At 43.5% G+C, this 12,904-nt stretch overlaps 1 protein-coding gene across 10 annotated transcripts in view; it reads right to left on the minus strand.

The window, feature by feature from the left end:
* LOC100345657 (putative ATP-dependent RNA helicase DDX60) overlaps positions 1 to 12,904 on the minus strand; it is a 100,638-nt gene that overhangs the window by 22,429 nt on the left and 65,305 nt on the right. For all 10 annotated transcript variants that reach the window (XM_089325476.1, XM_089325478.1, XM_008249590.5 and 7 more), the window contains exons 27-29: positions 11,195 to 11,339; positions 8,148 to 8,300; positions 3,703 to 3,807 (exon numbers count right to left, since the gene is read on the minus strand). In XM_089325476.1, the coding sequence (XP_089181602.1) occupies positions 3,703 to 3,807; positions 8,148 to 8,300; positions 11,195 to 11,339 (403 nt within the window). The remainder of the gene's footprint in view (positions 1 to 3,702; positions 3,808 to 8,147; positions 8,301 to 11,194; positions 11,340 to 12,904) is intronic.

Here is a 12,904-nt window from a genome sequence, read left to right on the forward strand (position 1 = left end):
GGTTCACCCCCCAAGTGGCCACTATGGCCAGCACACTGTGCCAATCTGAAGCCAGGAGCCAGATGCTTCCTCCTGGTCTCCCATGCGGGTGCAGGGCCCAAGGACCTGGGCCATCCTCCACTGCACTCCCGGGCCACAGCAGAGAGCTGGACTGGAAGAGGAGCAATCAGGACAGAATCCGGCGTCCCAACCAGGACTAGAACCCAGGGTGCCGGCGCTGCAGGCGGAGGATTAGCCTAGTGAGCCGCAGCGCTGGCCTTATATAATGATCCAAAACCAAGAACAATAAGAAAACAGCCTGATTTCAAGTTCATGTACAGCTGAGCTCTACTACCCCAATTTTCTCTCCTTCATTCTCTACCTCATCTCTTTGTCTTCTGTCCTCTCATACACAAATTTTGAGTTATGAATCAACATAAAAGAAATGTACAAAATAAGAATATATAAGACAAAATTCAGGAATATTGTTATTGCAGTGTAAGTAAGAAGTCTTTTCATTTATTAAGTGCTTCTTAGAATATGCAATGGCGGATTATTTTCTTATATAGAACTCAGAATTGACATATGAGACATATCATCATTTTCCCCTTGTACACTGGAAATTGGGGCACAGGGAACAGAAAAAATTGCCCATAGGCAAGCAACCAGAGTGGAGGATACAGGACTCAAACCCTGGCATTTCTATTTCCAAGTCCATCATCCCAAATATCTCAACACCTTCTACATAGGAGATTCCCAGAGATGACGCAGGAGGCGAGTTCATGAATACACTGCTAAGTAGAAATAAAAAATCAGGGGCAGGTAAATTGGTGGAAATAAGAGGATGTGATATTGGATCAGAACAAGGCTGGTAAGTAGAACAAGACACGTTTAGAAGGGCAGACGTGGAGTAGTGCTTCAAACCACTGCTGAGTTACCCACATCCCATATCGGAGTGCCTAGTTTGAATCCCAACCACTCTGTGCCTCCTACCCAGCTTTCTGCTAATGCAGCTCCTGAGAGGCAGGGGGTGATTGTCGCTCCCCCTCTTCATGGAGGAGCAACACAGGACCTTGCCTAGGCTTCATATCTGAGTCACGGCACCATTATGTCGCTCCCCCTCTTCGTGGAGGAACGACACAGGACCCTGCGCTGTTCCTTCGTCTGCTCGGCCCTCCCCAGGTTTGCTGCCGGTTCTTCCCGGGTTGGCTACTATCCCTTCCACCTCCGTGGAAGGGCAGTTCCCCCTGGCCACATTCCCCACTTCCGCAGGGGAGCGGCACACCGCCGGCCGGCTTTCTCGGGGGCTGCACAGGTGTTCCTTCAGATGTTCCCCTTAGATGTTCCTGGTGCATGCCGTCTCTCTCCTCCTTTATAGTCCTCCTCCGCCAATCCCAACTCGGCTGCCCACACGCCGAGTACGCTGCTCTCCTCCAATCAGGAGCAAGTCCTACAGTTTATCAGTTGAACTGGAGGCAGCTGTGCGGAAGCTGTTTTCTCCTCTCCCAGCGCCATATTGTGGGAGAGCAGATGCATAGAATAAGTCTTAATTCCAGTAACTCAGTCTAGTCCGGATTGCTCCCCACAGGTGATGGTTCTGCTACTTAGGTTTTTTTTTTTTTTTTTTTTCAAGATTTACTTATTTAAAAAGCAGAGTTACAGAGAGGCAGAGGCAGAAAGAGAGAGATCTTCCATCCTCTGGTTCACTCCCCAGATGGCTGCAATGGCTGGAGCTGTGCCGTTCCAAAGCCAAGAGCCAGGAGCTACCTCTGGGTCTCCCACATGGGTGTGGGGGCCCAAGCACTTGGGCCATCTTCTACTGCTTGTCGCTCCCCCTCTTCATGGAGGAATGACACTAAACCCTGCCTAGGCTTCATATCCAATTCACGGCTCCATTATGTCGCTCCCCCTCTTCGTGGAGGAACGACACAGGACCCTGCGCTGTTCTTTTGTCTGCTCAGCCCTCCCCGGGTTTGCTGCTGGTTCTTCCCGGATTGGCTACCGTCCCTTCCACCTCCGTGGAAGGGCGGTTCCCCCTGCCACATTCCCCACTTCCGCGGGGGAGCGGCACACCGCCGGCCGGCTCTCTCGGGGGCTGCTCAGGTGTTATTCGGATAGATGTTCCTGGTGCATGTTGTCTCTCTCCTCCTTTATAGTCCTCTTCCACCAATCCCAACTCTGCTACCCACACGCCGAGTACGCTGCTCTCCTCCAATCAGGAGCAGGATCAGCTCCTGCAGGTCATCACTCAAGTTGGCGAGAGGCAGCTGCGTAGAAGCTGTTTCCTCCTCTCCCAGAGCCATATTGTGGGAGAGCAGATGCATAGAATAAGTCTTAATTCCAGTAACAGTCTAGTCCGAGTTGCTCCCCACACTGCTTTCCCAGGCATAGCAGAGAGCTGGATCGAAAGTGGAGCAGCCGAGACTCGCACCGGCATCCACATGGGATGGCAGCACTGCAGGCAGTGGCTTTACCTAATGCGCCACAGCACCGGCCCCTACCTATATTCTTGACTCCTGGCTTTGGCCTGGCCTACACCAGCCCCATTGCTGCAGGCATTTGGGAAGTAAATGAGTGAGCGATCTGTCTTACGTATACATACATAAATCTTGGAAAAACAAAAAATAAGGAAGAAAGAAAAAGAACTGTTTAAAGAGGAAGGGAAATAGGTACTTTTTTGAAAATAAGAATACGGGGAGTGGGCGGCACTGTGGCATAGCATGTAAAACCACCTCCTGTGATGCCAGCATCCTGTGTCAGTGCTGGTTTGAGACCTGGCTTCTCCAGTTCTGATCCAGCTGCTTGCTAACGTGCCTGGGAAAAGCAGGGAAAGATGGCTCAAGTGCTTGGACCCCTGTACCCACACGGGAGACCTGGATGAAGCTCCTGGAAGAGCTCTCTCTCTCCCTCCCACCTTCCTTCCCTCTTTCTCTGTTACTCTGCCTTTCAAATAAATAAAATCTTAAAAAAAATTTTTTGGGATGCTGTTAGCAGAAATATTCATCAAATATTCCTGAACACGGACACTATATATATAAAGACAAACTATACTGTCTACAGGGCATGGCATAATAAAGAGAGCAACAAATTGAAATTGGTCTAATAACGCAAGGTCAAGAACAAAGAAAGAAAGATACAGAAATTGCGAGGCAAAAGTCCAATACGGGAGAGTACTGAAGAGGGCTTGTAATAGATTGTATGTCTAGAGCAAAGAGGGAGGCATTAAGGTTAACTCCAGAGAGTAAAATCTGTGCAAATGAATGAGTAAATATTTATCAAGCACCTTTCATGTGTATCTGTCTTACAAAGCATTTTACTTCATTCTTATAAACGTCCGGGGATAGTAATTATGACCCATATTCTAAATATAGAAAAGGTGGGATCAGGTAGTTTAGGTATCTTATCCAAGGTCACATACCTGGTTAGTAGTAGTCATATAATTCCAAACTTGTATGCCTTCCACTATATCACAGTTAAAAACAGCCAGGCATGGATGAATGCCAAGGTGTCTTAGACTGTAAATGGTAGCATGCTTCTAAACTAAAGGGACACACACACACACACACACACACACAATTTTTACTATTCAATGGCTATATAAGGAACTTCAAAAGTTCTTGGCAAATTAAATTAAAAGGTAAGCTTATTTTGGTACAAAAAATGTTTGCAATCCATTCATACAAATATTTCAGCACTACATTAAGGATATACATATTACTGTACCTGTCTGTAATTTAAAGCATCCAGATAGATGGAGTTTTGAGCAAAAACCACAGATTTACAAGGCATGTTGATTCCCAAAGCAAGTGTTCCAGTAGCTGTCACCACCTAGAAAGAGAATAAAATAATAACTTCATAAAATTTTAATAAAATAAAAGACTTACATGTCTTTGCTGAAAAAAACTGAATTCAAATCGCAGGGGGAACATCAGAGATACTATACACATTTAGTATTCTTGCTGTTTCACAAACACACCAAATACATTCTAAAATCAAAGCCAACACAATGCTTCTTCCAAATATTTATTTTTCTGGCGCCTTCAATTCTCTGCTAAAATGTCACAGGAATCTCTGGACCACCAAGTCTGTAATAACTACTCCATCATTTTCTAACTCTTTGTCCTACAGTAATTGTTTTCGTAGTAGTGATTGCTTCAATAAAATTTCTTGTTTCTTTGTCCTAAACTTCAAGCACCATTCACCATTGTATCCCTAGCACCAATATTACCAAGATCGTACATGATAAACTTTTAGTAAATATTTAAAACTATATAACTAAAAAGAGAATTTCTCTGTAGTAGTAAAACAATATTTTTATAAGCCCACTTTAGGGCAATTACATACTTCATCTAAAAATCTATTGAGGTATCTATGGAAATAATGCATCTCTGTGATGACAGCAAAGTAAAGTTTCTTTTCCCCTTAAGTGGCCGTGATAACTACCAGAAATGGAGTAAGATACTAATGTCAAAGTTTACCAACAAAATCCAACATTTGTTCATTGTTTTACATAACGCTTGGTATTTCTATTGTCTTCTCTCTTTATGTTGATTGTCATTCATTCCATGGTTAATGTTTAAGAATATGGAGAATTTTCTCAAATTGTTTTGACAGATCTGTACATCTGTTAAAATCTTAAATACTATTAACTGTTTTTTAAAGTTTTTAAAAAATAAATAGAAAAGAATGTTAAATTTAGAAAATAAAAATGTGTTCTCTATCACAAATTTGTCACTCTTTCCATAGTACCTTTACTAGGTAATCAGTTAATTCATTAAACTATTAGTAACTGAGTAACCACTACTAAAGAGATATAATTTCAGACACAGGATATGCTAATCAAAATAAGTATATCCATTTCCTCAATTCATAATCATGTAGAAAATTTTGTCTCAGGTTATTAACCCTTAAGATAAGTAAATTTATTACTTGAGAAAAGGTAACAAAGTTGTTAATTATAAACTTTGTTTTTTCTGGATAACAGAATTACTTTTTAACTATGGTGTCTGATTTTCCTTGACATTCAGTTTAAAGGCGTTACCCAGAGTAGCCGAATCAATCTCCATCTCTCTATTCTCTCCCTCTTATATATAGACACATACATATGAAGAGTGCATGTCATGCAAAATTTAGTAAGGATAATTTTGTGAATTTAGAGTCTAATTTTAAATTTTTACCCGAGATTTAAGTTTACTAGGAAGTTTTTAAAGACTCTGTGAATTTATCCAGAACATTCTCAGGTGTCCTCCTGCAACATACTAAAGAAAACATCATAAGGGTTTGATCTCAAAGTTACTCAAGTTACTTACCTATTTTCCATTCTCAGTGATAGTAGAGAGAGCATTTCAGAATGACACCTCTAAACATTAACCACTTTGCTAGATATGCAGGAGGCCATGAGGAACCAAAATCAGGGAACTTCAAGAGTTCACAGAAAAATGGAATTAAAAAATAAGTTGATTTCAGCGCAAATTTGAAATCCCAGAATTTTTCGTAAAATGCATTTTCCATGAACTCTTTGAAGACTGAGCATATGCATGGAGTTCAAAATTCATTTCCACCAAAATCAACTATCTTTCAATTCCATTTTCAGAAAATATCCATTCTTGCTCTTATTTCAGATATTAAATTAGCAAAGTGCCAGACTCAATTTGCTGAGGTGAACCTGTCCTGATTTGGGGAACAGGTCATCCCGGGGAAGGGGCAACTCTGGGGTAGAGAGCAGACACCCCTGTGCCTGTGGGAGTTTTGGACAGAGGCCACAGAGCTGAGAGGGATGTGGGTAGAGGCTAGAGGACTGAGCACCCACCCCGTCTGATTACGGAAGCTCAGAGCTCCCTGTGCACTGGGGACAGATGGCTCAGGGGTCACAGCATAGAGTGAGTTGGAGCTCTGTGCAGTGTGCATGCCTGACTGGAGGAGATACACAGACACCGTGAGCTCCCTCTAGGCTGTGAATCACCTTGCTCACCTTGAAACAGACAAGGGCTGGGACTGTGCACATGCTTGCCAGTTCCAACATCTCCTACCCCTACTGACTGCAGCCAGAGGGGCTTTATCACATCCAACTTGAGTGTCAGCCTGGACTCTTGCCCTACCCACAAACAGTGGCCAGAACACCTGGCCCCACCCAAAACACTCTTCAAACGCTGGTGTGAGCCTTAGGCACTCCACTGAGTGAGAGAGGCACGTTTCTAAGAATAAAGCCTTCAATTGAAAAAAAAAAAAAACTTCCAGAGGAATTAGCAACAAGCGATTCCCCCGAAATGTGTAAAAACCAATATCGAAAACAAGAAACATAAACAGGAGGGAAATATGACTCCCCAAAAGGACACAGTAAACCATCAGTATTGGATGTGAGGCAGAGACTGATGACATGCCCGAAAAGGAATTCAAAAGACTGATTGAAAGGCTACTCAAGAACAGAGCAACAGTTACATGAATTAAAGAAATCTGTACATCCATTGAGGAGTAATTCTGCAATGCAATTTACAGATGCAATGCAATCCCAATCAAACAACCAGGGACACTCCTCACAGATCTAGAAAAATACAATCCTAAAATTCATATGAAAACATAAAAAACCTGAATAGTCAAAGCAATCTTAAACAGAAAAAAAAAAAAGCTGGAAGAATCACAATTCCAGATTCCAATAGATAATACAGGACTGTTATAATCCAAACAGCTTAGTACTGGCACAAAAACAAGACATGTAGACCAACAGAATAAAATAGAAACCCAGAAATTAATCCATGTATCTGCAACCAATTAATCTTGCACAAACAAGCTAAAACCACACCTTAGAAAAAGCAGAGTCTCTTCAACAAGTGATGCTGGAAAAATTGGATTTCCACATGCAGAAGTTTGAAATAAGCCTCCTACTCTATACTCCATACAAAAAAAAAATCAACTCACAATGGATCAAGAATCTAAACTGAAGACCTGAAACTTTCAAACTACTAGAGGAAAACATAAGGGAAGTGCTACAGCTCATTGGCCTAGGCAAACATGTCTTAGATAAGATCCCAGCAACACAGGCAATAAAAGTAAAAATAGACAAAGGTGATTACATTAAGCTACGAAGCTTCTGCACAGTAAACTGAACAAAATGAAGAGACAACAAACAGAATGGGAGAAAATATTTGAATATGCATCCAGGAAAGGATTAATAGCCAGAATATATAAGGAGCCCAAGAAATTCTGACAACAAAACTAAAAACCACTATTGTCACCTCCAGTTAGAATGGTTATCATTCAAAAATAAAAAAAACTACACATGCTGACAAGGATGTGGAGAAAAGGATATCCTAACACACTGTTGGTGGGAATGTATACTGGTACAGTCATTATGGACGACAGTATGAAGATTCCTCAGAAAACTAAAAATAGCTGTATCATATGACCCAGCTATCCCAACCCCTGGGAATATTTCTAAAGGAAATTAAATCTGCATATGAGTTATCTGCACTTCCATGTTTATATCTGCTCAATTCATAACAGCCAAGATACGGCATCAACCTAGATGTCCACCAGCTGATGACTTCATAAAGAAAATATGGAATATACACAATGGAATATTACTCAGCCATAAAAGAATACATTTGTAACAAAATAGATGCAGCTGGAGATCATTATGCTATATGAAATAAGCAAGACCCAAAAAGAAAAAAATCACCTTCTCTTATTTGTGGTCGTTAATAGAGAGCAGATAACAAGTATGTGGCTATCAGATCATTTGTTATATAATTACAAATATTGCCTCGCTGAATCACACCATGTAAATCACAATATACTCTTGGTTCACATGTTGAGGAAAAAAGAAACAGAGAGGGTACTGGTAACACTCTGTTCTTCATTTGGGTGTCGGTTATGAGTGTGATCGGATGACAATAAAATTCATTTATCTGAAAACTTGGGTGCATTCCTACTAAAAAAATGGCTTTAATTCTCATTGAAAACACAAACAACACTTCAGATTCCCTCTCCCAACAAAATGAGACGGGAATATGCAGTCCCATCATGGTGGTGAAAGGAAGGGGAGAAATGGAGGAAAAGGGGGAGGAAGGAATTGCAAGAGGAAAAAAAGGTGGTTATATTATTTACTATTTGTGAACAATCACATTCAGATAGTCACAACTTCAATTTTTATAACAAAATGCTTTACCTACCCTAATAAATCCTTTCCTAAAGAGAATTTCAACTAACTGTTTTTCCTTGGCGCCCATGGAGCTGTGATGATATCCAATACCTCTTTCTGCCAAATCTTTCAGTTCGCGGCCTTTTCTTTGAAATTTTACTCGGTCAAACACCATCTGCAAAGTCTAAAAGAAGCCAGGGGTTAGGGAAATCAGTAATTTCTTACCTGCTTTTAATGTAACCATAATTTAAAATGTGTAAGTGAAAATACCATGCATTCTATGTAATAATTTGGCTACCTCGAGGCAACTGTTTGAAATAACTCCGTATGAGTAAAAACAATGTCTTAGGATAGTTACAGGAACCACAAGAAAAATCTTTCCAATTTTTGAACAGACTGCCTCAAAAGCACTGACAAAGTTGTAGTGAAAACACTCAGAGTAGTGTGAGCAAATGGCAGGTACTCCTGGAGCCGGCCCAGAGAGGAGAGACTTCGCCAAGAAGGCAGAGCACTCTCCTTACTCTATATGTGGGGGAAGGCCTACTTCTCACTGCAAGTCAGACGCAAATGACTTTAAAAGTTTCCATGTGCTAACAGGGAAATCCAGTTGTGTTCAGAATTATATGGACAAAGGCAAATTACTGCTTATGAATGGAGAGAGAGAGGAAAGTGTAAGAACCCAAAAGCAAAGGGCTGATACTGATTATTTCAGTTACACAGTCATCCATACAGTGGGATATCCAGGACCTATTTAAATGTGATATACATGCATGATGATGAAAAAGGAAGACATCATGAGGATATTTGAAAACATACACACACACATCATGGGGTCTTTGAAAAGGTTGTGGAAACTGTGTACTGTAAGACAACAATATAAAAAATTTTTGGAATTCATGCATCAAATAAATTAATCTATTATTTGTCTAATTTTTGAAAATGTATTAATTTGAGAGACAGAGAGAGAGCCCTCATGTACTGGTTCACCCCTCAAATATATATAATGACTGGGACTGGAACAGAGCAAAGCCAGGAGCCAAGAACTCAATCAGGAATCTCATGTAGGTGGCAGGTGCTCACTCACTTGAGCTATCATCACTATATCCCAGGGTGTGCATTAGTAGGAAGCTGGGGCCAGGATATGAAGCAGGGTATCTACCCCAGGTATTTCAGCCTAAGACATATGCATCTTAACTTCTAGGCTAACCAGTCCCAAAGCTGTGTTTCTTATTTCAAAATAATTTGAAAAGCAGTGAGAAAGAGAGAGAGAGACAGAGACAAAGACAGTGACAAAGGGGGAGATCCTCTTTCCATTGGTTCACTCCCCAAATGGCCACAACGGTCTAGGCTGGGCCAGGCCAAAGCCAAGTGCCAGAGCGCCATCTTAGTCTCCCATTTGGGTGGCAGGGGCCCAAAAACCTGAGCCATATTCCACTGCCTTCACAGGTGCCTTAGCAGGGAAGCTGGGTGGGAAGAAGAGCAGCAGGGACATGTGGGGAGCAACCCGGACTGGACTAAGTTACTGGAATTAAGACTTATTCTATGCATCTGCTCTCCCACAATATGGCGCTGGGAGAGGAGAAAACAGTTTCTACGCAGCTGCCTCTTGCCAACTTGAGTGATGACCTCCAGGAGCTGATCCTGCTCCTGATTGGAGGAGAGCAGCGTACTCGGCGTGTGGGCAGCCGAGTTGGGATTGGCGGAGGAGGACTATAAAGGAGGAGAGAGACAACATGCACCAGGAACATCTAAGGGGAACATCTATCTGAAGGAACACCTGTGCAGCCCCCGAGAGAGTGGGCCGGCGGTGTGCCGCTCCCCCGCGGAAGTGGGGAATGTGGCAGGGGGAACCGCCCTTCCACGGAGGTGGAAGGGTCGGTAGCCAACCCGGGAAGAACCAGCAGCAAACCCGGGGAGGGCCGAGCAGACAAAAGAACAGCGCAGGGTCCTGTGTCGTTCCTCCACGAAGAGGGGGAGCGACAGGACATGAACCAGTGCTCCAATATGCGATGCTGATGCTGCACGCAGTCGCTTCACCCAATGTGCCAGAACACCAGACTCTAAATTTATCTTTTAGTTCCATTTTCCCATAAACCTTCTGAAGTACCCTCATATATAAGAAAATAAAAGGTTCACCTGAAAGGGCAGTGGTTATTATCAATTTTTCAAATTTGTCTATGATAAAGATTTCAAAGTAGCAATGGCACACCACTTTTAGACATTCCAAAGCCTCTTTGGTGGAATTTTTTACCTGTAATATAGAAAGCCTAGGACTTTAAGACATTCTGTGTATTGTGCCACGTGTACTCAAATTTTCAAATGAGGCCAGGAGATGACAACAAGGATTCAGGATGTGGAACACAATACAATAGAAAGAAATCATGAGGAGCCTGCGCTGTGGCGCAGCGGTTTAACACCCTGGCCTGAAGCGCCAGTATCCCATATGGGCACCGGTTCAAGTCCTGGCTGCTCCACTTCCTACCCAGCTCTCTGCTATGGCCTGGGAAAACAGTAGAAGATGGCCCAGGTCCTTGGGCCCCTACACTCGTGTGGGAGACCTGGAAGAAGCTCCTGGCTCCTGGCTTCGGATCGGCGCAGCTCTAGCCATTGCGGCCAGTTGGGGAGTGAACCTCTCTCTCTCTCTGCCTCTCCTCTCTATGTGTAACTCTGACTTTCAAATAGAAAGACAGACAGACAGACAGAAAAACAGGAAGGAAGGAAGGAAGGAAGGAAGGAAGGAAGGAAGGAAGGAAGGAAGGAAGGAAGGAAGGAAGGAAGGAAGGAAGGAAGGGGAGAGAGAGAAAGAGAGAAAGAAAGAATGAAAAAAAGAAAGAAATCATGAAAGGCCAGAAATTCCCAAGGCAGAACTATCAGTGAGCAAGCAATAATCGACACATCCTGAACCTATCTTTTTGGGGACACCTGCTGCAGATCTTCTGGTTACTCTTCTGCCAGTAGCCAGAAGACCAAATACGAAAGTCCCCTTGTGGTAGAAGTCGCATGTAGAGCTCGCGTGAGACCCTGTCTAGTGAGGACCAATGAGGAAAGTATACTGGGAACAGCGCCCTGAGTGCTGACCTCAGCGTCTATCACTTTCCGATCAGCGTATGTGCAGTCCTGGGGGGTCTCCATGTTCTTCTCCAGACTCCTCAGGAGACTGTCATGTTCAGCTTCACGTATTAGGCTTTGGTCTGTAGTTCTGTTCTTCTGACCTTTTTCATCTCTGTTCATGCAAATAAAATTGTATGTAATGAATATTCGTACTTGGCCATCAGACTTAAAACCAATCATTCTTATCCATCAATCTTTCACTTTTATGCGCATCTGTACCACGAGAGGGGAATCTTCAAATGCACCTGCTTTTCTGCCGCAGGAACTTGGACCCCCTCATGGGAAAATTCCACTATGTTTTCCTATGTTGTCACGTTCTCGTCCCTTCTCCCATAGCCTTCTCACAGAAGCCAGTTCCGCCCAGACAGCCATGCTTCCCCTTGCTAGAGTGATGGTCATTTTCTCCCCGTTCACCGTCAAGGCTCCAGGCCCCCTGGTGAGCTCGGCGTCCTCCTTGCTCACTGCAGTTCCAGGCCATCCGCCTTCCCTTCTGGGCTGCTACAGCTGCGCTGAGTTTGACTGCTGAGAGTTCTCAGCTGCCATCATTTCCTAGAGAATTACCCACCATTGACAGGAGCCTTCTGGAAACTTCTGGGAAGGAAGCAGCCTCTTCTGGAGGTGAGGAAGTAGCCCACAGCCAATAACCGACTGCTGACATTCAAAAATCAGTACCCAGAGGCTAGCATTGTGGCAGCTTAATGGGGTTAAGCTGCTGCCTGGGACACCAGCATGCCATGTGGGTGCTGGTTTGAGTCCCTACTCATTTTCCAACCCAGCTCACTGCTAATGCACTTGGAAAGCAACAAATATGGCCAAGTGTTTGGCACCTGCACCCATGTATGAGACCCAGATGAAGTTCCTGGCAGCTGGCTTCATTCTGGCCCAGCCACAGCTGTTGTGGCCATCTGGAGAGTGAACCAGCAGACGGAAGATATTGCTCTCTATCTCCTTTTTCCTTCTCCCTCTCACTTTGCTTTTCAAATACAAAAAATAAGCCTTTGGGGCCGGTGCTGTTGCGAGTGGTTAAAGCCACCACCTGCAGTGCCGGCATCCCATATGGGCACCGGTTCAGGTCCCAGCTGCTCCATTTCCGATCCAGCTCTCTGCTATGGCATGGGAAAGCAGTAGAAGATGGCCCAAATCCTTGGGCCCCCGCACCTGTGTCAGAGACCCTGAAGAAGCTCCTGGCCTTAGATTGTCCCAGCTATGGCCGTTGCAGCCATTTGGGGAGTGAACCAGTGGATGGAAGACCTTTCTCTCTCTCTCTCTCTCTCTCTCTCTGTCTCTCCTTCTCTCTCTGTGTAACTCTGACTTTCATGTAAATAAATAAATCAAAATAAAATAAATCAAAATAAATCAAATAAAACAAATAAAATAAATCAAAATAAAATAAATCAAATCAAATCAATCAAATCAAATAAATAAAATAAAATAAACCTGTAAAAAGCATCAGCCCCCCAACTCAAAGCGGTACAATTCTGTGATAGCTTGCAGCTTCCAGTAGAGCCACATTCAGGCTATTGTAGTAGAACCTACATTCTTGCTTATCTGCACCTCCCCTCTCCTGCTTCTCGCACTTTCCTGCACATCCCTCAGAGAGCGCCCCTTCAGTAAATCTCTCCCATGGACATCCCCTTCTCAGCGTGTGTGCTAGGGAACCTGACCTGCAACAGGCCT

The sequence above is a fragment of the Oryctolagus cuniculus genome, chromosome 2, assembly GCF_051225735.1.
Source record: "Oryctolagus cuniculus isolate XC-2025 breed Fujian yellow rabbit chromosome 2, ASM5122573v1, whole genome shotgun sequence".
In the NCBI taxonomy this organism is placed as follows: domain Eukaryota; kingdom Metazoa; phylum Chordata; class Mammalia; order Lagomorpha; family Leporidae; genus Oryctolagus; species Oryctolagus cuniculus.